The sequence below is a fragment of the Hakea prostrata genome, unplaced genomic scaffold, assembly GCF_041222555.1.
Source record: "Hakea prostrata isolate BN-2017 unplaced genomic scaffold, UWA_Hpros_2 contig_10, whole genome shotgun sequence".
Taxonomy (NCBI): Eukaryota; Viridiplantae; Streptophyta; class Magnoliopsida; order Proteales; family Proteaceae; genus Hakea; species Hakea prostrata.
The window spans coordinates 206765-233562 of NW_028291129.1; the positions used below are offsets into that span (position 1 = coordinate 206765).

Genomic DNA, 26798 nt, shown 5'->3' on the forward strand with positions numbered 1-26798 from the left:
AAAAGATCTTAGGTATAGTCTTCCATTCTGCATTGTGAACCCGGGCTGCTCGAACTCGATTGATTCTAGCCTCCTTTGGATCCTCGGGCAGTTTATCATCCTAGATGTATTCAATGATCGGGTCCATCCAGCACCTTTCATTTTCAATGTAAAAAACTTCTTTCACTTGGCCACTCAGGAAACTTAATTCTTCAATATAGACCAAAGGTTCAAGAGTTCTTTCTTTGGCATTGGCCAGCTTGGAGAGTTCGTCTGCCATGGTATTCTCCTTTCTCGGGATCTGACAGACTTTGACATCTTTGAAATTTTTTCTAAAGATCCTTATCACCTCCTGATACTTTTGTAGTCTAGGTTCTTTGATCCCGTATTCTCCCTGTATTTGATTAACAATAAGCTGAGAATCACTCTAAACAGTAATCTCAGCTATTGCTAGAGCCTTTGACAACCGAAGACCAGCTATGAAGGCTTCATATTTTGCTTCATTATTGCTTGCTTTGAACCCGAACCGTAAGGTGTATCGTATGATAAAGCCTCCCGAACTCTTCAATAGGACTCCTGCTCCAGCCCCCTGCTTGTTGCTCAAACCATCCACGTAAATGTCCCACATGGTCAGGAGGGCTGGTTCGGTATCTTCTTCTAACAGGGTTGTAGCTTCCACTACAAAATCTACCAAGGCCTGAGCCTTTATGGCTGTTCAGGGCTTGAAGTCTATCTAAAATTCCCCAAGCTCTACCAACCATGCAACCATTCTTCCAGATAAATCGAGTTTATAAAGAACTTTTCTCAGAGGAAAAGTAATCAGTACCTCTTTTGAGTGAGCCTGGAAGTAAGGTCTTAGCTTTCGGGCTACTTTCATAAGAGCAAGCGCATGCTTCTCGATCGTTGAATATTAGGTTCTGCATCCAAGAGTACATGGCTAACATAGTATATGGGCCATTGCTTTTTCTCCTTTTCCCGAACAAGGACTGCACTTGTCACATCCACCCAGCCGGTACCCTATCTGGCATACCCGAGTGTGTGATCCACAGCCCCAAAGAACAAGTATCGAGGAAATCATCCTCCCACATATGCAATAACATTTCATGAGATCCAAATAAGGAAAGAAAATGATAATATAATCAGAGTGCGGAAAATGATACCAAATGTGTATATATTCAAAAAGGAGTAGAGTGATGCGAAATCTCACTCCACAGTTACAGCGGAATGTAGCTCATAAGTCAAAAGAGAAATTATAATTGTTCTCAAAGGAAAGTAAGGAAATGAAAATCAGACTAAACTAAAGAGTCTTCTACTTTATAAAGAACATCCTTATAAGTATAAACTTCAAATATCAGGCACAATCGCTTCCACTCCACAGTTGGGCTAATCATGGTACATAACATGATCACACGAGGAATCATCACTGAGATCTTCGTAACCACCAACACCTTGCTTGAAGTATGCTTCCTCAGCTTGCGCTTCTTCATATTGGCCGTCATAATACTCAGTACATGTAGAATAATCTAACAAAAGATATTTACATAAAAAGGAATGAGTTCAAAAGAACTCAAAGAAGGCAAGTTAATCCACAACAACATAAATAACATAATTGCGAAACATAGCATGATGCGATGTGATATGAAACAGAACAATATATGTATGAATGTAACTCTATGTATGTTGGTCTCTATAGGTAGACATGCTTTAAGTCATAGCACCATACTTCTTTGGGTAGGTCTCAATTCACTCATCCTCGATTGGCAAAGGGTCCTTCATCCCTCTCGAACAATCCATGGTTGGGGTATAGGTCACCGCTCGATCACATCACCGTTTGGTCTAAGTATTGGTGCATGTCAAGGTAAAACCTAGCCAAATGCAAGTCATCTACTTAGTCATATCAACTCAGATCTAGATACGTCCATTCCTCCCCTCTCGGGATCCTTTCTGGTATCCTTCACACTAGAGTCAGCATAGTCCCGGACTACGGACTCATCAACCCTATTGGTCACCCACAAATAATAGACAGGAAGCTCTCATGTCCTCTCATAGATGTACTCACCGGTCTCAAGCGCCCATAAGCCCAAGTCTACTATTCACAACCCTACCAATAAATGGCCCTCACAATGTGATTCATGTCCTTTCACGGGTTGGTTACCGGTCTTGAGCGCCCACGAATCCCCATTGCTACCACAGGTTGTTCGATCTCAATACCCTTCTGAATCAGGTCTAATATAATGGGGACATCCTAGCCAAACACTACTAGACAAGCCCTAGGTATGACAATCAATAATCTGGGAAAGTATCAAAGGGCACCATCGGAAATATCCCATACTATTCCCACTAATGTCCAAGGACATAAGTGTCGAAAGGACACTTCCCAATCCCAAATCATACCTATTCAATCACATTCTCAAATCAGTCATAACATACACCACCGATATCTCATCATATAAAAAGATACACATAAACATGATCAATCGCATATGTAACTGACAAGAATAAGTATTAATAATCAAAAGAATACATGAACACGATACTACTGTAGTTAAAGTACTTGCATCAGTAATATAATAGTAAGAAAATACATTTATGGTAGTGAATCCAAGAGAATCCCAAAATAGAAACTAAGATTCACGCAATCTACTTAATTATGGAATAACTATCCTTACCTTAAATAGCTTCGATGAATATCCAAAGATCAAAGAGAGTGGTTCCAAACTTAGCAAATAACCCTACACAATCATAGATACATCATTAGGAAAGAGCCTAAAAGATTGAAGATTAAACGAATCAAATCGGACGAAGAACACAGCTACTGTCTTGCTTGGTCGATTGGGTGGTAGCTTGGTCCAGTCAACCAAGCAATCGACCACCTGAGACAGTATGAAACAGAATTATGGTTCTTTATCCGAAACTCAATCTACAAGATCCAAAACACTCCGAAACTTGGAGAAAACCTCTAGAATAGTAATCTAACACTAAAATAGCATAGATTAGACACTAACAATGATAATAAATAAAAAAAAACACTTCTTACTAATTTGGAAACATGACTTTCTAATTTGGTAAAATTCATAGTTTTCGATGAAAACATGCTATGAATTCAAAGGAAAAACTAGAGATGATAGGATCTCATTCTAGTAGAAGATAAGCAAGAGACCAGACATGAAACCATCATGCATAACAGATCTAACATGCTAAGAAATCAAATCGAAAGAATAATCATGGTTTCATGAAGATTTCACAATGATCATGGCGAAGATCAATATGAAGATCATAAAGCCTTAAGAATGAAAGGAGATTATAGAAGAGATGGTTGCAAGGATGCAGCATCTTCTTCATAGTCTCAATCACAAAGAATAAAACATAGTAAGAGTAGATATATACAACACAAGAGAGATTACTAACCTTTGATTGAAGAATAGGAGATGAGAAGCTTGAAGTCTTGCAAAGTTCTTCACAATCACCAAGGAGAGGCTTTGAGAGAGTCTTCCCACATTCTCTGAGGGTTTTAGAAACAAAGGAGGCTAAGAAACTCGTACTTCTATTATATAGAGCACCAACAGACCTAAACAGAAGATTTTGGCAGATTTTGACCCTGTTGGTCGATTGGTTGGTCGATTAGCCCAATCGACCACCCAGTCGACCAAGCCAATCAGCAAGGTCAAGACAGGGAATTGAAGGTCCATATCAAGTCCAAACCTAATGAGCTTCTCCCAACACAACATATGACTTACCTTGTATAAAGAAATGCCTTCGTATCATGTCTAACTATACTCAAGTCCATCAACTAGATTCATCTTCAACAAGGTGTAGTTTACTTTCCAGTTCTGAACAAGCTTCCAAGTATGGAACACCATCATCAACTTCCATGGGTTATGGGTCAAACACCATGCCTTCCACTGAGATGGCTCATAGTTGGCTTCTTCCTTTACTTCGGGTCTTCGGTCCTACAAACAACAGGGTTTCAGAGTCAATGTTAGGGCTGGGTTTCACAGCACTGACTGCTAAAAGTGAAGTTGCCAAGTAGACTTGTAAAATCTCACCCAGTCGAGATAGAAGAGGTGGTTTCCCAAGCATTTCCTTCAAATTCTCGAAGGCTTTCTGGCAATTGTTCATCCATCGGGCTTCTTTGCTTCCTTTCAGGTCTTTCAAGGCTTTGAAAAATGGTAGACACTTTTCTCCCGATTGTGAAATGAATTGGTTTAATACTGCAATTCTTCCCGTTAGACATTGTACATCCCGAACTGTCTTCGAAGGCTCCATATCGATCAAGGCTTGAATTTTGGATGGGTTAGCCTCAATTCCAATCTGAGAGACCATAAATCCTAGGAATTTTCCCGAAGATACCCCGAACATGCATTTTTTTGGGTTCAACTTCATTTGGTATTTTCGCAAAACTAAAAATACCTGTGCCAAGTCTACGATATGTCCCGAATGCTTGATCCATGTATGCTTCCATATTTTTCCCGATCAGATCTTTAAAAATCTTGTTCAGTGCCCTCTGATAGGTTGCTCTTGCGTTCTTCAACCCGAATGGCATAACCTTGTAGTAGAAGCTTTCACGATTGGTCATGAAGGCTGTAAACCTCTCATCGTCCTGGCTCATTAGGATCTGATTGTAGCCTGAATAGGCATCCATGAAACTTAAAGTTTCATATCCAGCAGTTTGCGTCGATCAGAGATCTATTCTAGGTAGAGGATAGCAGTCCTTCGGGCATGCCTTGTTGAGATCTGTGTAATCGGTGCACATTCTCCACTTGACTTTTGATTTTTTGACCATTACTACGTTGGCCAACCAAGTTGGGCACTTGATCGTCTCAATGAAGCCCAAACTCTCCAGCTTCTCGACCTCTTCCCTGACAGCTTCATGCTTTTTGATAGAAAAGTTTCTCCTTCTTTGAATCACAGGCTTGGCCTTCGGATCTACCCAAAGTTTATGTTCGGCTACTGAACGATCAATGCCTGGCATGTTGTCAGCCAACCATGCGAATACATCGATGCTTTCTTGAAGAAAACTCTTTAATTGTTCTTTGAATTTTGCTGCCTGTTCGAATCCTATGAAGGTTGTTCTTCGTTTGTCCGTAGGATCCAATTGGATTTGATCCAATTTCTCCACAAGTTCGGGCCTCTGCATTTCTTCTTCATACCCATCATTTCTTCTTCGTCCCCATCATCCCGAACATCAATTGATAGAGTCGTGGTGTGAAACCCAGCCCTAACCTTGACCCGGAAACTTTGTTATTTGTAGGTCCAGTGACCCGAAGTAAAGCAAGAAGTCAGCTTTGGGCCATCCCAGTGGAGGACTTGGTGTCTGGCTTGAATCCATGAGTGTTGATGATGAGGTTCTATTTATGGAAACTGAATCTTGATGAAGATCGGATTAGTTGATGGACTTGGAGTGCTCTCTATCATGGTTTGAAGGCATTTCTACCTATTAGGTAAGTCACTTGGTATGTGTGCAAAACCCCTTTAGGTTTGGATTTGATCTGGGCCTTCAATTCCCTGTTTAGAAGTTGTGAACTGATTGGTCGACTCATTGGTCGACTGGACCAGTCGACCAATCCAATCGACCAATGGGTTCTGTCTTTGGTAATTAGGTCTTACTTGCTCTATTTAAGTCCAATCTCGAGTCTACTTCGTATTTTCTGCCTCCAAACTCTTTGGAACGAACCAAAGACCTCTGCAAGTCATCTCCCTTGCGTCCTTGGTGTTTATCTTGACGGATCTTCGTCAAAACTCGTGTTCTTACACAAAAAGGTATGTTTACACTCTCTTCTTCTTCTTCATCCTTGTTTTCTTTCCTTTTTGAGTTGAGACAGAGAGGAGATGCTGCATTCTCTGTTGCAAACATCTCTCGAACTTATCTCTCATGATCTTCCTAAGGATTAATGGCTAATGCGATGATCTTAACCATGATCATTGCAAGCTTTTGAAGGAATCATGATCAAATCATGATCTTGTCTTTGTTCATCTTTTGATTTAAATTCTGATCTTCTTAGATCTACTATATTGATCATGTTAGTAGTCAATCGCTGTGTTTTCTTTACATGATCCATGATCTATCAATCTCTAGTTGTTTCTCTTCTATCATACCATGCTTTCTTCAAGAATCATGACTGATACATCTATGGTAGGTTTTGTTTCCTTATTTAGATTTATGTTCTTAGATCTATTTTCTTGAAGATCTAAGTATGCCTTCCATGATATCTTTATCAAAATCAATGATCCATTCTCCTATTGTTCTTGTCTATGATTTGTATCTTGAACTCTTCAAGAACCATGATTGATCTAATTATGGTAACTTTTTGTTTCCTAATTTGTAACTTGAAAACTTGATTCGATTAGTGTTTTGAGGTCCTCTATATGTTAGGATACTACCAATGTAGTTTACCCCTTGTTTAGTACCCTTTTGAACCACCAGATTCGGTTCTTTATTCTTAAAACTCCGATTTTGTAGGCCATCACTCTCCATTGGTCGACCGATTGGTCGACCGGGACGATGGGACCAATCCAATCGACCAATGAGTACAAAGCAACTCCAGATTTGGTCTGTTTTGGATGTTTTGATATCTTTTCTGTTAGGGATCTTTCCTAATATGTTGTATACACTTGTTTAGGACCTTCTTCTCAAGTTTGTCAAGATCTTACTTGATTTCTTAGGATTCCTTTGCAAGTTATAAAAGTTAAGGATGGTTACTTCCTTAACAACATAAATTGCATATCTTAGTTTCTATATTTGAATCTTGTTAATTTATTTCTTTAATTAGATTCTTACAATGTTATACTACTGTGGTACTGTCTTAATATCAGTAACATTACTTGTTTATATTAAATTGACTCATGTATGATTTACTTACCATTATATACAAGTTGATTGTAATTATTGATTTCTTTCCATATATGAAGTTACCATATATGTGATGTTATGAATTGATGCTTGTGTATGCTTAAGTATGGTTTGGAAAGGAGAGGTGTCCTTTTGACACTTCGTCCTAGGACTACTACGGGAATATTATGGATGTTTCCGGAGATGCCCTCTGGACACCTTCCTAAACTGTTGGATGACATATTTAGGACTGTCTAGTAGTGTTTGGCTAGGATGTCCCATTATGTCAGACCCTAATCGGAGGGGTATTGAGACCGAACGACCCGTGGTAGCAATGGGGATTCGTGGGCGCTCAAGACCGGTAACCAACCCGTGAGAGGACAGGAATCACATTGTGGGGGCCATTTATCGGTAGGGTTGCATATGGTTAGACTTGGGCTCACGGGCGCTCAAGACCGGTAACCAACCCGTGAGAGGACGTGAGAGCTTCCCGTTTACCATATGTGGATGACCAATAGGGTTGATGAGTCCGTAGTCAGGGACTATGAGGACTCTAGTGTGAAGGATACCGGAAAGGATCGCCAGGGGCGAGGAATGGACGTATCTGGATCTGACTTGATGTAACTGAGTAGAAGACTTGCATTTGGCTAGGCTTTAACCCTGACATGCGCCGGTACTTAGACCAATGGTGATGTGAGAGAGTGGTGACCTATACCCCAGCCATGGAATGTCCTGAGGGATGAAGGACCCATTACCAACTGATGATGAGTGAATGAGACTTTCCTAAAGAAGTACGGTGCTATGACTTAAAGCATGTCTGCCATTAGAGACCAGCATACAATGAGTTAGATTCATACATTCATTGTTTGTCTCATACCACATTGCATTTATGTTTGTTTTGTAATCCTGCCATTTATGTTATTATGGATTTAATCGCTTTATCGAGTTTCTTTGAAACTTATTCCTTTTGTACAATGTTTGTTAGACTACTCTACTGAGTTCGAGTATCATGACGGATCGTATGAAGAAGCGCAAGGAGAAGAGGCATATCTCCAAGAAAGTGATTGCGGTTACGACAATTACACTGAAGATCCCGCGAGTGGTTATGCTCCGTACGATGCTTAGTCCGACCATAGAGTGGAAGCGCCCTTGTGCCATTTATGAGATTTATACTTATAGGGATATTGTCTATAAGATTAAGAACAATTTAGTTACCTATTGTACCTGCTATTGGGATTAGATTCTATTCTGTTTCTTCTCTTCTAGAACTACATTTCCGCTGGTTATAGAGTGGGATTTCGCGTCACTTTACTTATTTGATTTAGACACTCTGATTATATTTAGTACTCTGATTTATATATATGATTCATTCTTTCCTTATTTGGATCTATGGTTTATCTTTCGCACATCGATTATTATTGTTCATGATTATGTTATTGTTTATGTGGGAGGTTGATTACTCGATACCTGATCTTCGGGCTGTGGATCACACTCTCGGGTATGCCAGATTGGGTACCGACTGGGAGGATGTGACACGTAGCCTTTTTTGGACCAGCCTTATCCTTTAAGTAAGAAACATAACACTGGGCGGGAGGGTTTTTTTTTTTTTTTTTTTCCCCACCCCCCCCCCCCCCCCCCCCAATCTTTTCTTTATTTTTCTTTCATCCTCCCCCCCCCCCCCCCCCCCCCCGCCCCCCCCCCCCACCCACCCATTTTTTTTTTATCTTTTCACACTACCACAACAATTTAAACTATTTGCCGCTCCCCCCCCCCCCCCCCCCCCCCCCCCCCCCCCCCCCCACCCCCCCCCCCCTCCCCTTGTCGCCCCCCCCCCCCCCCCCCCCCCCCCCCCCCCCCCCCCCCCCCCCCCCCCCCCCCCCCGGGGGGGCGATTCAATATTTGAAATTAAATGAATTACAGGAGTCCAAAATACTCCAATCTCAATAAATAAAGGAAAGAAATAATGAATAAAATGGATAAAGGTTTCAGCGGAAGTAAACAAAAAGGTTATATCAATTTCTTCCCAGTTTCCTTTTCTAAATCTAAAAAGTGTTTTTCATGGATCTCAAGGTAAGGTGTTCTCCAATTCAACTCTATTCGCCGAGCGAACTTTCTGACCACCCTCCGCCTTTGATCATCAATAGGTGCGATAAGCGCACTCCAAGCAGCTACAGGAGCTCCCGCACATGCTATTTCCATCTCCCACTGATAGTGCCACATCTTCTTCATACGGGATGGTTCCTTCATAGGAAACCAGTCCATCTTCCTGTAAAGTTCCTTCTTCTAGTGCAAAGCTAACAAACAATACAAAATAAAGACGTGAGTTCTAAAGAACTCAGTAAGAAACAATCAACATCCCATCAATATATCCAATAATGCTAAGATACATGAATAATATAAGTGAATGCAAAACATGAATGATACTATGATTTCTAACTATGTAGGTCTCTAATAGTTGACATGCTTTAAGTTATACACCAGCCCTCCTCTAGGTAAGTCTCATCACTCTGATCCGGCAAGGACTGGCTACCTCTGTAGGATCCTGGGAAAAAGGGAAAGTCCACACTTGGCTCTCAATTCCATGGCTGGGGGTTAAGTCAACACTCTCTTACCACGACCGTTGGTAATGAGTACTGGCGCATGTCGGGGTTTCTAATCCAATGCAAGGTCATATTGGTTACATGTCTACATGAAGTCCAGATACATCCCCTATGGCACCAACCAACTCGGTTCAGTATCCTTCGCAACCTAGGAGAGAGAATCCTCACGGACTGGATACCTCTGTTGGACTCCACTCCTTAACCCTATGATCATCCACATATTATTGGGGCGGATGCTCTCATGATTCCTCACGACACCCGATTCGATCCTTGGACAACCATGAGCCCAACCCTAACATATGCAACCCTACCACTTATATGACTAACAGTGGACCACCAAGTCACATCACTGTCATCACGGGTCACTCGGTTTCAATCCCCCTACCGAAAGGGTAGTAGCATGTGGGGTACCTAACCATGAAATCTAGACTCTACCTAAATAATGCCATCAAATAGTAAAGACAGTGCTGGAGACATCAGCAGGCATGTGTCCCATTCCACAGCCTTCTGATATCCCTAGCCAAGATATCCCAAAATAGATACCTCATCTATCATAACCATATACCAACTACCATCAATCCATAACATCCATAATCAATACAATATGTATATAAGTAAGACAAACACCAGTAAAGTAATATGATTTCTATATAAAACATATAAACAGCAGCATATATAAAGAAATATGATTTCAAATATACACTAGATTAACATATTATAAGTCTATTCAGGAGATAGGATGAATTGTCCTTACCTGCATATAATAAGATTGTCCGTAAAATGAAATCCGATAACAATTATATGACTTTTCTTTCAAACAGTGGTTACCTATATACAGGGTTACAGTAACATATAAGTTAAATGAATCAATTTGAATCAAAACCAAAAACCATTTGGTCTCTGTTTACCGGCGGGTCGCTTGGGCCGGTCGCTTAGGTTGAGCGACCGCCACTAGTGACCGCCCCAAAAACAGTGAGTTTCAATCCTAAAGTCAGGCTTCTGATTACTCAATTTCAATCCGGATTTCGAGTAATCTTGACCTAAGTCTCGAATCAAACACTCCCTAAGCCAAAAGGGTGAGGGAAAACTAACCATTACCATCAATAGATTACCCATAACCCTCCCCTTGACTGGATTAACCTTCTCACGGAAACAGGGTTTCGTTTACGGTTATTCCATCTCAAGTAGATTAAAAAGAGAGTTAAAATATCCAAGGGGGTAATCACAAAGACGAGGGAAAAAGGGTTAATACTAATTTAACGGACAAAGAGAGTAAAGAGTAAAGGATTAATTCAATACCTCACGCCAGAGAGTCAGAGAAGGAAAGAACTGGTCTTCCAAGTCACTGCCAGCACTCCAGAGACTCTTTCGGATATTCCCCGCAGCCGTCTAACCTCCCAAATAAGCAACCACGAATAAAGTATTCGTTAATTAGACGAAGGTTGCCTTTTATAGAAGTCAAGGGGGCAAAATCCCCGAAAACAGACCGAGCGGTCGCTTGGTTTGATCGACCGCCACTAGTAACCGCCCCCATGTAATTTGCCATACAAGGGTGCTTTTGCTAGGGGGTTGATACCCAAGGCCAACCTAGCCCTAAAGAAGAGATGGGGGAGATCTTACCTTCATTCTGGACATCTCTGAACAACACCTGACTTCCAAAATTCAAAATTCCAGCCAAGGCAGGCTCTTTAGATAAATGATCCAAATCCATGGGTCCAGGGTATGGATCATGGGCTTCAATCTGGACACTCCACAAGTTCACCGGACTAGACCTTCAGGTTCTCGGACCTGGAATACGGATCTCGGGTTAGAAATATGGGGGGGGTTTTTATTTTTTTTTTTTATTTTTGTGTGGGTTGGTTTTTTCTTTTTCTCTTTTTTTTTTTTTTTTTTTTCGCTTTATGAAATGATTGTGGCCGCGGCCCCCCCTCACCTACTCCCGCGGCCCCCCCCCCCCCGCCCCCCCCCCCCCGTTTTTTTTGTCCCCCTTTGTGGGGGGGGCTTTTGCCTTTTTTTTTGTTAAGGGGGTTTGGGGGGGGGGTGGCCTTGCCTCCCCCTCCCCCTTTCTTGTCCCCCCCCCCGCCGCGGGGGGGCGCTCGGCGGGCCCCCCCCCCCCCCCTCCCCCCCCCCCCCCCCCCCCCCCCCCCCCCCCCCCCGGTTTTTTTGGGGCCCCCTTGGGGGGGGGCTTTTGCCTCTTTCATCCTCTTCGTTGAATGTGATGCTTTCCTCCACATTCAGTCTCTTTCGCTTCTGTACCTCTCCCAATCCCACGAATTTAGCCTTGGCTTTTAGTTTTCTGAGGGATTCGAGCTCCAGGCCCCCGAATATGGTAAGTATTGGGGATTGGTTCGCTCCAACAACTTCCTTTCCCTTTTTCGAAAGAGGGGCTTTGGTTCAGCGTTCTTTGCTTTCCGAACACTCCCTTCTTTTGTCAGCAGCTGCCCTTCTTTCTCGATCATCTCCTCAACCCTTGACATAGTTTGAAAGATGACCTTGGGTTATCAGCCTTTCAATATCTGCTTTTAAATGACGGCATTCGTTCGTGTAATGCCCATAATCTTTGTGAAAGCAGCAATATTTTTCCATATTTCGCTCCCCAAGCATGGCAGTCTACTTCGGTGGCCACTTCAGGATATCCTAGTCTTTGATCTGCATCAAAATCTTCGATCGTGGAGCATTCAAAGGTGTATATTCACCCTGGTCGGGGGGGTTCTCTGCCTCTATCCCGAACGTTGCTTCTTTCCCTGATCGTGGTTTGGAGCTTTCAACCCTTGACCTTTCTCAGGTGCCTTTTGATCCTTGGTTGAAGCTTTAATTTCTCCTTGGTTGAAGCTTTAATTTCTCCTTGGCGTGCGTCAAGGATCTCCATTATTTCAGCTTGTTTTTGGCATCTTTGCACCAACTCAGAATACGTGGTAGGCATATCATGAAGTAACAACTCCAAGAGTCTTTTGTTGGTGAGTCCGATGAAAAGAGCTGTCTTGGCCACCTGTTCGTCCAAATTCTCGATCTCCATGGTGACTTTATTGAACCTCTTCAGATAATCCCGAATTGACTCATTCTTTCCTTGCTTGACAATGAACAATGTTTCTACTGTCTTTTTGGTCTGAATTCCACTTTGGAATCGACCAATGAATTTTTGAGCCAGCTCTTCAAAGTCTACTATTCTTCCCAAGGAAGGTTCGAGAACCATTTCTGAGTTGCCCCTGTAAGGGATGACCCAAATACTCTACAGAGAATTCATCAGAATTTCCAGCTATGGCCATGGTTTGCTAGTAGTAACTGATGTGGGCAACTGGATCTCCCGAACCATCAAATGAAGAAAAAGTCGAAAGTCTAAAGTTGTGGGGGAACTCGAACCTGGCTATGGCATCTACGAACGGAGTTTTTCTGATAATCAAATAGATGTCATCAGTCCTCTTCCCTTGTGAGAGTTGGCCTAACCTTAAATTTATGTTTGCCAATTCCAGACCAATGTGCACCGTTCGACTATCATTTGTTCGAACGTTGTCTCTGCTGGAACGTTTGGAAGTTGGTGTATGGGTGCAAACCCCTTGCTCCAATCTGGTTGTAGTCCTAGTTCAACTCGCCTGCGGTCGGTCGTGCCGACCCTCTCTTCTTGGTACTTCCCTTGTTCTACACTCTCGGGATCGACCTCTACAACCTTCTCGGGACCTTGCTTGTAATTCTGATCCTCGAGCGATCGCCTATCTCTTTGTTGAGAACATCCTCGAGCAGGAGATAGATGTCTACCCGTTCTTCACGTATGCCTTCGGGCTTCTTCTTGTTCATGAGGATTGGAAGCCTATGGAGCTACTACCTATCTCGCTATCGTACAAAGCGTCTGCTGCATTTCTAGGAATTGCACCTGCATCTGATTTATTTGTTCTTGAAGATTATCTAGGTTGTTGAGATGTTCATCTCCATTTAGATGTTGATCTTCACAAACTCTTCGAGCGTTGCTCCCTTCAGGAATTTCTTCTTCAGGAATTCCTCCTCCCAGAGGAGGACGGATATCTTGGAGTCTTTGGGCTCTGCTTGCCTCTAATCTGGTAACCATGGCTTTTTGAAGTGGTTCCCACAGACGACGCCAAATGGTGTGCCCAAAATCTGCTCAGCCCTTGGATCTTTGAGAACGAACCTGCAAAATAATGTTAGATGTGGCCCAGCCGTGGGATAGGGAGGCCACCTCCGAAGGCTAAGTCAATTAAGGAACTGATCACAAGGCTCTGGCTAGTTGCAGAGCATAAATTGAATATAATAGTAAAGGAAACGATTCAGATACCTCCACCATATGTAGGTGTCTTCTTTATATAGATTTTACCTTTAATTCCCGACCGTTGGATTCGTTCGTGATCCTTTTTGGTGGCCATTAGATCACTAGGGTTTTACCCTACTTATTCGGAGCAGGAGTAGTTACCTACAATTAGAATTTCGTTTGAGAGATAATTCTTCCACACTCAGATTTGTGAGTGGGAGATGTATATTAACATTATATGAATTACAATTCAAATATTTAAATTTGAACTACAACTTGTTTATAATCAAACTCTACAATTTGTTGATACTTTAACTATAACTCAAACTCTTCTTAATCAATTGGAGATAAGATCAATCGAGGATAGAGCTAGTTACCTTGGCACAATCCCCACTCGACATCAATGGAAGTTACCTATTGTGACTCGATTACGTATCCCGCAATCTTCGGGATCACGTTCATCCCTTGTAACCATTCTCCATGCGTTACTGTTGAGATTTGATCAAACTGGTTCGAACATGGTTCATCTGGGTTGGAGACCCAAACTCGGTTGAGTCGGGTTCGGTATTATTTGACCCATATCAATGGGACTCGGTGCAAGTGATTCAAAAAGCAAAACATGCTCATTCAACATTTTTGTTTCTCAAATTCACCAAGTAAGGATAAGGCAAATTGTATGGATGGAGATTTGGGATCACAACAAAGATGGCATTTATTGTTAATGATGGGTTAGTAAAGCAGTTAAAGGCTCAATCTCCCTAGGGGAGGTCTTGGGTTCGCATCCATTCGGCGACATTAATTATATAAAAAAGCTCCCTTGAGGACGAAATCGTGGTGCGCACAAGTTGGCTCGGATGAACCTCATATCCAAAAACAAAAGATGGCATTTACGCCACCCAACTTGCCTCAAATTAAACTCTTGATTTTTCTTTCTACAAAGAAACTCACGCGGGAGGAGCAAGAATCATTTGGGTCTACTTGTGTTGGCTATTGCAAATCCAATCAACTATCCATTAGTTTTGCTGGATGAGGCAGTGGTCTTGCAATATTTCAGTGGTGGTGGACGTGAATTTCACAGAGGTGAATTTGGAATCAGATGTAGTTAATCTCGTGGCACTTATCAATGTCCCATCTCTTCCCTATGTTTTAGCCCTAGTTATTAAGGACATTAGGTCTCACTTAATTCAAATTTCATCTCGGTCCTTCCATTATGTATCTAGATCTACAAATGTTATTGCAATTATCTAGCTGGGTTAACCTTGTCCCTAACAAGTGGAACAGTTTGGCCTAGTAACAACCCTTGGCTTCTTAATCCTTGTATCGTACTATATTCTAGGTAATACAATATGATTTTAATACGAAAAATAATATGATAAGATTTTCATAAATTAATGGAATAAAATTGTACAAAACGATATGTCATATGTAAAGAATTGTGGGACTTGCTTGTGTCCTGTGTATTAAATGCATAAGACCATCAAACCACACACTATGGGCCATCGGATCAAAATTTCAATCTTGAGAGACTCAATTTCAACTGAATTGGATATGATTGTTCAAAATCTCGAGTCCGGATCAGCGACCTGTACGGGGAGCACTTTGTGCTCCCCCCACACTTCCTGATCACAAACATCAGTGGGGCCCACGGTAAAAAACACTTTTTGAAAAAAATAAAAAAAGTTTTTTTTCACCAGTGGGACCCACTGATGTTTGTGGTCAGAAAGCCATGGGGGAGCACTCTATGATCCCCCGACGGGGAGAAGATCCGGATTCAACTACCACAGCCTATTTCTCCTTCGAAAAAGTAAAAAAAAAAATCTACCACAGCCTACCACGAGCCCAGCAATAGATATCAAAGGAGTTATAAAAACATAAATACAATTCTTTGAAATTGTTTAGAATGCGTATGACCGTCAAGTCCAGATTTTGGAATCCGGATCTTCTCCCCGTCGGGGGAGCACAGACCATGGCCTTCGACCACAAACATCGGTGGGTCCCACCCGGTGAAAAAAACTTTCTTTTATTTTTTTCAAAAAGTGTTTTTTACCGTGAGCCCCACTGATGTTTGTGAGATCGAAGTGTGTGGGGGCGGCACAGCTACCACGGCCGCAAGTAGATATCACAGAGTTATAAAAACATAAATACAATTCTTTGAAATTGTTTAGAATGCGTATGACCGTCAAGTCGAGATTTTGGAATCCGGATCTTCTCCCCGTCGGGGGAGCACAGACCATGGCTTTCTGACCACAAACATCAGTGGGTCCCACTGGTGAAAAAAAGTTTCTTTTATTTTTTTCCAAAAAGTGTTTTTACTGTGGGCCCCACTGATGTTTGTGATCAGGAAGTGTGGAAGAAGCACAAAGTGCTCCCCGTACGGATCGCTGATCCGGACTCGTGGTAGTTTTGGTTAGTTTCCTTTCCCTGTCGAAAAGCTAAAGAAAAGAGTAAAAGATGCCTGAGGGTTATTGTTGGCCCAGTGGGACCCAGTCCTCGCGAAAATGTCTTCAAATGCCAATAATTAACGGAGCCGTTACACACCGTGACGATACCGGCGTGGACATCTCACCGTACGCATGCACCGTTACTGATTTAAGAGTGGTTTGTTCACTTTCTTCAACGATTGAACGTTGGCAGCTAACGTCGTCTACCTCCCGTTCCGTCTCCCTCGTTCGGAAGCCCTAAACCCTAATTTTCCGCTGCCCAAAATCTCCCTGTCTCTTCTATGGCCTCGTGCGACGACGACGATGATTTCCCTCTTCTCGGAGACGATAATCAGACAACCCATCCTCAGCACCCTCTCCTCCACCACCACCACCACCACCATCAATCGTTTGTTCCTCATCGTTTCTCTGCTGTTGCGGCTGTTGCTGCTGCTGCCGCCGCTGCCAAAGCCGATCTGATCCACCCTCAAGCACCACCACAGCCTCCCTCTCACCCTCTCAACAATCTTGGCCCCGCCTCCGCCGGTGGTGGAAGCCCTAAGAACGTTGCCCTTGCAGCTCCTCCCGCCGCTGGTGATGAGGACGATGCGGATGCTTACAGCGAGGCTGCTTTCTGCTCTCAGGCTGAACCCAAGTGCCCTCCTCCCTTTCACGATGTTAACCGTAATTGCTTCGCTCCCGAAGAAGACGCCAACCCCTTCGCTGCCACCGAGGACGAAACTGACGCTAATAAATCTAGGCTTGATAATCTACTCATCGAGAAGCGTAAGGACCGGGAAGAGCTCAGTGATGGTGGTACCACTTACAACTACAAGAAATCCAAAGCTATTTGCGGTTCCGCCACCGTCGCCTCTGGTGGAGGCGATTACAGGAAGGATCGAGAGGAATGGAGCGATAGCGCCATTGGTTGCTTACTTGATGCGTATACGGATAAGTTTCTCCAACTGAATCGGGGAAATCTTAGAGGGAAGGACTGGGAGGAGGTATCTTCGATTGTAACCGATAGGTGTGATAAGCAAAAGTCTTATAAGAGTGTAGAGCAGTGTAAGAATAAGGTGGATAATTTGAAGAAGAGGTACAAAGTTGAGAAGAATCGGATGAATAATGGCGGTGTGACGATTAGTCACTGGCCTTGGTTTAAGAAGATGGAGCAGATTGTTGGGAATTTTGCATCGTCGAGGGCTTTGTCCGATGACGACAAATCTGTTGGGGCCTCTTCCAGCATGCTTCGGCAGAACAAGAGGTTTTTGCTGTTTTCAGTTGAAAATTTTTCCGGTGGCTTTATTTTGTGTTTTTTTTTTTGGGGGAGTTGTCTTTTTTTTTTTTTTTTTTTTTTTTTTTTTTTTGGGGGGGGGGGAGTAAGGAGGCTAATTTCCTGCAAGTTTATTGGTAAATTGGTTGTGGGACTTTGGCTCTTATTCTTCCCTGATTGACCAATTTGTTTTCCGTACTAGTTGTGTTTTGTTAATTGCTTGTTAGCTCCTTGAACTTATGAGTTTAGATTTAGTCAGTTTCTTGTACACAACCCTAGTCTGCTAATGGTGTTTCTGTGCAATTATTTTGGTGTTGGTCCTACTGTTAAAGAAACCAAAAGAATGAATCAAGGTTGGGCGATTCCTGTCAGATGTTTTATCCAAGAGGAAGAGAAAATGACTTGTTGACGTTGATTTGCAATACAAGAACTTTCTGACCTACTGTGTTTTTGACCAGTGATTGCCCCCGTTTTCCTTTTTCTGCTTCCATTTCCCTGGCTGACATTTAGATCTACTTCGTTATCATTTCTTTTAATGTGGTTATTTTCACTATAAAGACTCCATAATTTTGAGAACCCCCAGCAACATGCTCGCTTTTGGTCCATTGCAAAGATCACCAGGACAACTGCTTTCTCAACCAGCTAGGACAATGTTATAGTCGTTATAGTGATATAACAAAGTTGTTACATTTATTTTGTATATATATATATATATATTTAATTATTTATGTTTTGTCCCACAATGTTGCTTAAATTTCATTACAACGTTGGAGGGGAAGCAATGGAAAAGGGGTGCTGCTGGGGGAATTGTGGGAGGGAAGGGTAAATCATTTTAACTTTAGTTGGGATTTGAAGTTTTAAGTTATTTGAATGCTTTTGATTGTTATGGAATTATATTTCATTAGGGCATCGTTTGTTTGCTAGATAAAAAGGGATGAGAAAAATAAATATGAGACCTCCATGTAGTGGAGTGGGGGAGTAGAAAAGGAAAGGAAAAGAAAAGATTTTGTGGAAAAGTTGCAAATATGGGTCCCATTTTTATCATATTCCTCACTTTTTCATATTTAGTAGGACTTCAAAAGGGGGTGGGGTGGGAAAAGTAGGATGCCATGTCAGCAAACAAGGTTCTTTAAATCAAGGAAGCTTGTCTGCTGACTTTTTTATCCCATTGAACTAAACAAGCCATGTTTTGGAATTTTGTGGAAAAATTTACATTTTCCACCCCTTTTTTCCCACCCCATTTCAAATTCTTTCAAACAAATGATACATAGCTTCCTTCCTTGCTCCATTGTAAATTGTTAAAGGGGGTTAGAATTGCGATTCAAAACCACTGTCGTGCAACCCAAACACTGTCTATTTAAAGAAATTAGGGTCAAATACCCAGGCTAAATGGGATGTTAAGGGTTATCGCTTATAGACTAGAAAGCAGGCCTACTATCCGAATTTCATAGTGAAACAGAACTGGAAACTGTGTGAGTTGATTGTTCAATGATTATGATGATATCAAGTAAACTAAGGAGATTTAACATGCCCTGTAGTGATTTATTGATAGCATTTGTGTTACATCAAGAATCATTTTTAAGCAGTAATTTATTTTTTCTTATCATGGATGATTTAACCATAGACATTCAGGATTAGATTACATGGTGTATACTTTTGTGTGTGGTATTGTTTTAGTAGATGAGACAAAAGCAAGGATTAATGCCTTAATTGGAGTTGTGGAGATCAACTATGGAATCACAAGGTTTTGAGTCAAGTAGAATGTATAAAAAGTTTTTGGTATGTAACTTTAATGAGCAGGAGATTCCTAGAGCAATTACTTTAGGTATCTTTTTAAAATGTGATAGAGGAGAATGTTTCATAAAAAGATAAAATAGGATGGATGCAGTGAAGTATTTTAAGTTTTAAAGAAATACTTTGACCACCCAAAACTTTGGACACATCTCTTCAGTTCATCCATTCTATTTTAACTTTGGTGTGGTGCTGGCTCATAATAAGCTACGGGAAAGTCGTTTAAGGTGGCATGACCATGTTCAATGAGGCGTTTCGGTGCGCTTTAGTATGGATGAATGATCAAATTTAAATGGAAGGAGCTCAATGTGATGGAGTTTTATCACTAGCCTGGGCTTCTTTTCTTAGTAGTAAGTCTAGATTTGGGTTATATACATGTTAGGCCTTTGGTTGTATGGGTTCTCTATGTATATAGCCCACTTTTATGGAGCTAAAAAATGGGTAATTAGATTAACTATGGAAGTTTATTTTAAGTTGTTTTGGTTTAGTTCTGGTTCCATTTAAGTTGCAATTAATTGTTACTAAGTGTCCTGGTGAGCCTAGATTAGGGCTTTATAATTCCACATTGTGTTGAATCTATTGGTTTCTTAGTGAATATAACTTAGCTATTATTTTATGAGTCGGTGAGGCCCTTCCTTTTAGTATAGGAGTCTGTTTTTGAGACTTCTATGATAGGTTATGAGCCTAGATTAGGGCTTTATAATTCCATACTGTGTTGAGTCTATTGGTGTCTTAGTGAATATAACTTAGCTATTATTTTATGAATTCAGTGAGGCCCTTCCTTTTGTTATAGGAGTCTGTTTTTGAGACTTCTATGCTAGGTTGTAATACGTTGTATTAGTGAGCGTGAATTTGATTACTGAATTTGCTATTCAATCTGCTGCTGCTGTGGCCATTATCTTCCTTGTGAGAACTCAGTTTAGTCCTGGTACGATTGTTTCCGATTCACTTGACTTCTGATGTTTGTGAAGTACCCGGAAGGTTTATTGGTGGCATTAGTTAGATCAACTGACTCCTCAATGGTGTGAAGCCTGGCAGGTTGAGATCAAAGCTTCCCCTTCAACTAGGTTGAGGGTCTCATCCAATAGAAGGTTCTAGTTTGAATTTTTAGACTCCAGTGAGCTGCTGCCATTGAAGGACTGCAGCTCTAGTGAGTACAAATTAACATTACTGCAATTCTTCTCCTAACCTGTTAGAAGATCCTAAGCAATGTGTTTTTTTTTAGTAGAATTGCACACAGCCCAGCCCAGCCCAGCCACCTGATCATCATCATATTCGAACCACAGCCTCCATCCATAAACTCTATCTTCAATTCATCTTTCTGCCTGTTCCAATCATCATAAACGCTGGTTTCCCTAACTTATCCTTAGGTTTCTAATTTCTGTAATTTTTCAGCTACATTTATCTAACCATCAAAACCTCACCATTATTTTGTATCACATGCTCCGCATGATTTCCTAACAAAGCATTCCAATTTGGTTGCTACCTCACCAGCCAAAACCCTTGACTTTCACCTTATCAGTTCTGCATAAGAAGATAGGTCAGTTTTCACAATCCAACCCTTGGATGTTGTCCAATATTTGGATCTCATGGTCCTTGCTACCTATATAGACCTTGGTCCAAACCTCAGCCCAGGTTTCCTCCCCTAAATACCCTATTTCCCCTGTTCCAAACCCAAAACCATAACCCGAACCTGTTGGATTTCAAATTCAGTGTTCAGTCCTCTTCCATGAGATACCATATTCCCCATCACTCGGTCCTAACCATACCTTCAAACCATAGTCATGACCTAACCCCTAACCTCTAGTGGACTCCATACCCGGTTTTACTTTTAACCTAACCTAATTGTCTGGTTCATACAAGAACATTGTTTAACTGCCCCTAGTTGACCCCTTCTAATCTACATCAAAAAGTTCTTAGGGCAGACCTAATATTATCTCAGGAGAAGTGGTTAGAAAAGATATGCATGGCATGTGCCTTGTATCAAGTATAACCCCAAATAGATGTGGTTGGAGGGCAAGGATCTGTCTAGTCTTGTTTATTTAGTTGGGATAAGGCTGATTTGTTGCAGTATAATATATCTATGGGAAAATTATATATTATATGATCTATATGATATTTATTACAACATCATTCAATGCCTGGCTGAAGATTGACTACAAAGCACCAGCAATTTGCACGTAATGTTAATACCCTTTGGCTCAAAATGCAAACAAAGGGTTGATTTCTTTGCCCATTGTGAAACTTAATAAGATGATGTATGCACCAATAGTATGTTTTCGAGTTTCCTTCTCCACCTCCCCCCCCCCCCCCCAAAAAAAAAAAAAACCTCTCTTTTTCTTTGCCCAGATTATATTTTATAGATGGTAGATTTCTTGTTCTAATTTGTTAGCTTTATTGAACATTGGTCCATATACATGAAATTCATGCAATATTGTATTCATACTTGGATTTTTACTTCAAGGCTTTATATCGCTTGTGGAATAAACTAAAGTTGTATTTTCTGTTAGGTCCATCACCAATATGGCGAATGAAAAGACGAATATTCTATTTGTTGCCTGAACCTATACTGGTTATTTTATGTAGATGTGGAATTTCAGCACCTAGCCCAGGGGGCTTTGCCAAATAATGTGAAGTCCAAATCATTGACAAATCCTAGATGGCGGAGGGTTGTCCTCAAAATTAGTGGTGCTGCATTAGCTGGGAGTGGTCCTCAGAATATTGACCCAAAGGTGATTAGTTGGTTCAAGTTTATTGCTATTATAATTTGGATAATTTACCATGAAACCCATTTGTGGATGAATAAAATCATGTTATTGAATTTTCTGGGGTGAACTCTATGTTAAATTGCTTCTTCCTATTTCCAGGTGACTCTGTTGATTGCTAGAGAAGTTGCAATTGCTTCCCGTCTTGGGGTGGAGGTATTTCCTAGAAAGTTTCCCTAGTTTTTTGGTTAAGTACTCCTTTCTGCATGTTTATGTAGTATGATCTAGTGTGAACTTTATTTCGTTTCCGAGATGCTTAGGTTTATGCTGTCAATTAGGTTGCAGTTGTGGTTGGGGGTTGTAATTTCTTTTGTGGAGACACGTGGGTAGCTGCAACTGGGCTTGAAAGATCTACAGCGTACCAGATTGGGTAATATAATTATCCTATTATCGTAACTATGATTATTTACAGCTTTATAGTGGTCCTACTCTCATTAGGCCTGTACACTACTGGAAATTGATTCAGATACTGCTTAACATATGTCTGCTTTTGGGTTGACACGAAATTGAACTTAAAAAGGTTGTTCAATCCGCACTGGTAACTGTTTAGAAATGTCTTGATTCTTGATGCACCTCCCAACATGCACTAGCCGATTGGAAGTCTTACTGAATGGAAGGTTGTTCAATTCGCACTGGTAACTGTTTAGAAATGTCTTGATTCTTGATCAAATTGCAGTATTACTTAGTGATATTTGATCATTTGATGTGTTCCATGATTGTCTAGGCGTTACCAAGGCATCTAGGTTTTTTTTGTTGCTTAACATATGGTCCTTACCCTGTCTGCTTTTGGGTTGACATGAAATTGAACTTAAAAAGGTCGTTCAATCCGCGCTGGTAACTGTTTAGAAATGTCTTGATTCTTGATCAAATTGCAGTATTACTTAGTGATATTTGATCATTTGATCTGTTCCATGATTGTCTAGGCGTTATCAAGGCATCTAGGTTTGTTTTTTGCTGGGCAAGGCAATTATAGTGTTGCATTGTTTCTATTGGTGCTGAATCTTGTGCTTGCACTTATTTACTTCAAGATATGATTCATAAATTGGCAAATACCTCCCCTCCCAAAAGAAAAACTGAATATGGTAAAAATAGTTTAATGTTCAAGCTCCAAAAGAAGGGGAAAAAAGGAAAGACCCTTCAATTGAAGAGCATGCAAATACCTCCCCTTCAAAAAGAAAAACTGAATATGGTAAAAATAGTTTAATGTTCAAGCTCCAGAAGAGAGAAAAACAAAGACACTTCAATTGAAGAGCATAAAAACTGGATTTTCAATGGTGGATGAAATTTTCAGCATTTTAAGGGTGGGGGTTTACTCAAATCTAAAAATTTTATAGATCCTAGTATGGTAAAACAGTGGTAAAAACCAAAAGTGCGGTAATATCTCTTTAGTTGAGATTGGACGGAATTGGTTTGGTGGGAAGCCCTCTCTCAGCTTTTTCCAGTTATCATGAAATAAAGATAACCAACTTCAGATATAATTGAATAAGTTAGGGATGGTAGACAACCAGAATCCAGATAACCATATTATTATTTTAGATAAAGCATATCAACTTATACATTAAAGAGTTATTTTTTTGTTTTTCTTCTGTTTTGCCCACTTAAGTTGGGCCCAAATTTTTGTTTGCCCATTTAAGTGGCCAATATTACATGTTGCCCAATCTGGTGAACTTGGAATATTACAAAAATCCAACGTGAGTTTTTAAACCTTAACTGTTAAGTTTTCAAATTTTGAAATGTATTAAGACCTAAATGCCCCTCACCCCTGTCACTCAATGTGTACCCAACCCCTAGGTGGTGAAGGGATTACCCATCTTCTTCCTACACTAGCGGAAACCCCACCACTGCCTGTGGCCACAGTTGTGTAACTCCCCGGAATGCACCAAAACTCCCCTTAAAGTCCTCTTGCCTTTGCCGGAACTGTCAGTTTTGGTGGAAAGTCTGGCAAGATCGTCACTTCCTCAAACGTCAAATTTCAAAAACAAAATGTCTTCCAAATTTATTAATTCTTGAAACAATGATCGAAAACCTTCGGCCTTGAGCATCTCTATCCCCTTCATTGCTGGGATTTGACTGGTGCAGGCATGGCCGCTTTCACGATCAATTACAAGGGTAAGGGTATAAAGAAGCTTTATTTTCATTCCTACATATTTGGGGCCAAACACCCAACCAAGAGTGCCCATAGGCAACGTCATGAAGCAATCGTTATCAACATTTGGGATATGGGTTGAAAGAGTAAAAGGGGTTTGCAGTTCTGTGGCTTCTGCGACTCTCAACAACCTTCTTTTTGCAATTTTGATCTTCTTTGCATTAGGTAAGCTATGGTATTTGCCATTGTTGATCTTTTGTTTAATTATGGCAAGCTTATGTATCCAGTAAGTCATGGCAAGATTATGTATACAAGAAATGCCGTAAGAATTTTGATGACCTGATTTCAAGTTTGGAGGTTTTGCATCTGGTCAAGACTTCCGATTGGAAGCTGCTAGGGCTGGAAGGTGTGGAACTCCACATCTGGTGGGGTTTGGTAGAGAAGGAAGCCATGGGGAAGTACAAGTGATTATCTTATCTTTCTCTTGCTCAGATGGTCCAAAACGCAAGTCTCAAGCTCCGTATCTCTCTCTGTTTCCATGCTTCTAGACAACCAAAAATCCCTCTTCCTACTTGGATATTTTAGATCCATGAGCCAAACATCTTCCTCACAGTTCGCTTTGGAAACCAGTCCATAATCTGTGGAGAAGGGGTGGTGATCATCGGTGGCAGTGGTATTTTCGGTGAGGTGTAGGAAGAAGATGGGTTCGCCCTTCACCCTACAGGTTGGGTACATAGTCTGTGTGGGGGGCATTTTGGTCACTCACATGGATAAGGGGTATTCATGTCATAACACATGAAAACTTAACAATCCAAGTTAAAAAACTAACGTTGGATTTTTTGTAATATTCCAAGTTCACTAGATTGGGCAACATGTAATATTGACCACTTAAGTGGCCAAGCTAGAGTTTGGGCCGAACTTAAGTGGGCAAAATGGGGGGAAAAAAACCCTCTATACATAATTGTCATACTGATAATGTTCTACCCCAAAAAGAATATGAAAAAAATACTGTTAATTTAATTTTCTTGATGACCCTATGGTATCGCTTTTGTATGATTATTAGGTTAATGGAAACATATAACTATGCTCCAAAGGTGTTATAGGGTGGATTTAAAACCAGTAAAGTGATGGTTTTATGGCCCAGAAAAGTTGAGTTTATTCATCCAGTATTCTCTTCCTATTTGGTTTCCCATATTAATTGTTTAAGTATATATGAAATATGTTCTTTTCTTTCTGAAGGAATGAGGAAGAGTTCTTCTATTTTTGCCAATGAAAATATCTATGGAACATTTAATAGCTGCTCTATAGACTTAATAATTTTGGTTGACAAGATTTGATTGTTTGGTTGGTGCACTGTTGTACCATATAGAGTGATCTACCCAAAACCTTGTTGTCTAATTTCAAATTTCAATGTCGGAAGAAATGATGCAAAATTATTCTGTATTCTAAATGCTTGGTAATGCCTAACAGGATGATGGCTACTGTGATGAATTCAATATTGCTTCAGTCAGCATTGGAGAAAATGGGTATTCAGACTCGAGTACAAACTCACTTCCAGATTCCAGAGGTTACCGAGCCATATAGCAGGAAACAGGCTGTTCGGCATCTTGAAAAAGGAAGAGTTGTGATATTTGGTGGTATTGGGGCAGGCATGGGAAACCCTCTATTCACTACCGATACAGCAGCAGCCCTAAGGGCTACAGAAAGTATTATACTGCCCTGCACACAAAATCCCTTGTGCATTTTTTGGTTGCCTGTTACTCTTAGGTAGTTTTTGCTGCCTCTCACTTTGCCTGTTCTGGATGAAATTCTAACATCTTATGTCACAATTGTTCTGGTCAGTACAAGCAGAAGCATTACTGAAAGGTACCAATGTTGAAGATGTCTACGACTCCAGAAGCAACATCAATAATGTGACTTTTGAGCACCTCTCATTCCAAGAGTTTGCTTCCAAAGGTGTTTCCTCCATGGACATGATGGCGGTAACATTCTGTGAAGAGAATTGTATCCCTGGTATACATATTTTGTTATTCCTTTTTTCCATACCTAGTAGTGAATGTTTCTCTGTTGCTAAAATGTCATTTTTCTGGCTTCCCAGTTGTCGTATTTAATCTAAATGAACCTGGAAACATTTCTAAAGCATTATGTGGAGACCAGGTTGGTACCTTGATTGATCAAGCGGGGAGGATCAGCTGATGCATTCTCCATCCATCTGATGCATAAGTGGATTTTAGAAAGTCTCTTTTAATTTGAAGCTGCTGCTTGTGAATACGCATGAAAAGGGATTGGAGGCTTGGGTTTGGCTGATGCCATTGACTAATTTTAGTGGCCAAGGTAAAATACGTTGCCTAAGTTGTCAGCTTTCAAGGCCCCATGGGAGATCATTCTTGTTGATACAGGTTTAGAAATTGGCCAATATTGCTTCCTCTTTGTAATTTCCCCCCCCCCCCCCCCTGTAAATGATTTTGACAGCCCATGATGTTAGATAAGTTATATTTGTCTGAATTCGGAATTAAAGCCTGCCTGTATAAAGAAAAAGTGATTCAGTGCACAATGATTTTGACAATTATGATCTATTGAGGTCTTGTAGTCCTTTGTAGTATCATACGTGTACGGTGTACCTCACCAGGTTCTTGATAGTAGAGTACTTTTGAGAAGTTCTAGTGCTAGCTGTTTTTAACTGAACCCCAAGGCTACCCTGGGATGTCCATTGCAATGGGATTCGTAGTTATAAGCATGGTGGGAGATTTGGCGAGATTTCGGTGAGATCTTGATAGATATCTCGTTTTTTCACATA

General features: G+C 41.0%; 1 protein-coding gene across 1 annotated transcript; it reads left to right on the plus strand.

The window, feature by feature from the left end:
* The first annotated feature begins 16384 nt into the window (after positions 1–16384).
* LOC148999419 (uncharacterized) lies at positions 16385–26425 on the plus strand. The gene is made up of 8 exons (XM_089141169.1): positions 16385–17366; positions 21183–21186; positions 21758–21882; positions 22018–22071; positions 22194–22285; positions 25472–25707; positions 25844–26014; positions 26100–26425. Exons 1-8 carry the CDS (start codon positions 16389–16391, stop codon positions 26195–26197), a joined length of 1758 nt encoding a protein of 585 aa, XP_088997295.1. The 5' UTR covers positions 16385–16388; the 3' UTR covers positions 26198–26425.
* Positions 26426–26798: the final 373 nt, after the last annotated feature.

What these genes read in the sequence shown, in the direction of transcription:
- LOC148999419 (XM_089141169.1), top strand. Translation starts at nt 16,389, where the DNA reads ATGGCCTCGTGCGACGACGACGATGATTTCCCTCTTCTCGGAGACGAT. An exon ending in CTTCCCGTCTTGGGGTGGAG is followed by an intron (nt 22,072 to 22,193) that starts GTATTTCCTAGA and finishes GCTGTCAATTAG; the next exon opens with GTTGCAGTTGTGGTTGGGGG. An exon ending in AGCCCTAAGGGCTACAGAAA is followed by an intron (nt 25,708 to 25,843) that starts GTATTATACTGC and finishes TGTTCTGGTCAG; the next exon opens with TACAAGCAGAAGCATTACTG.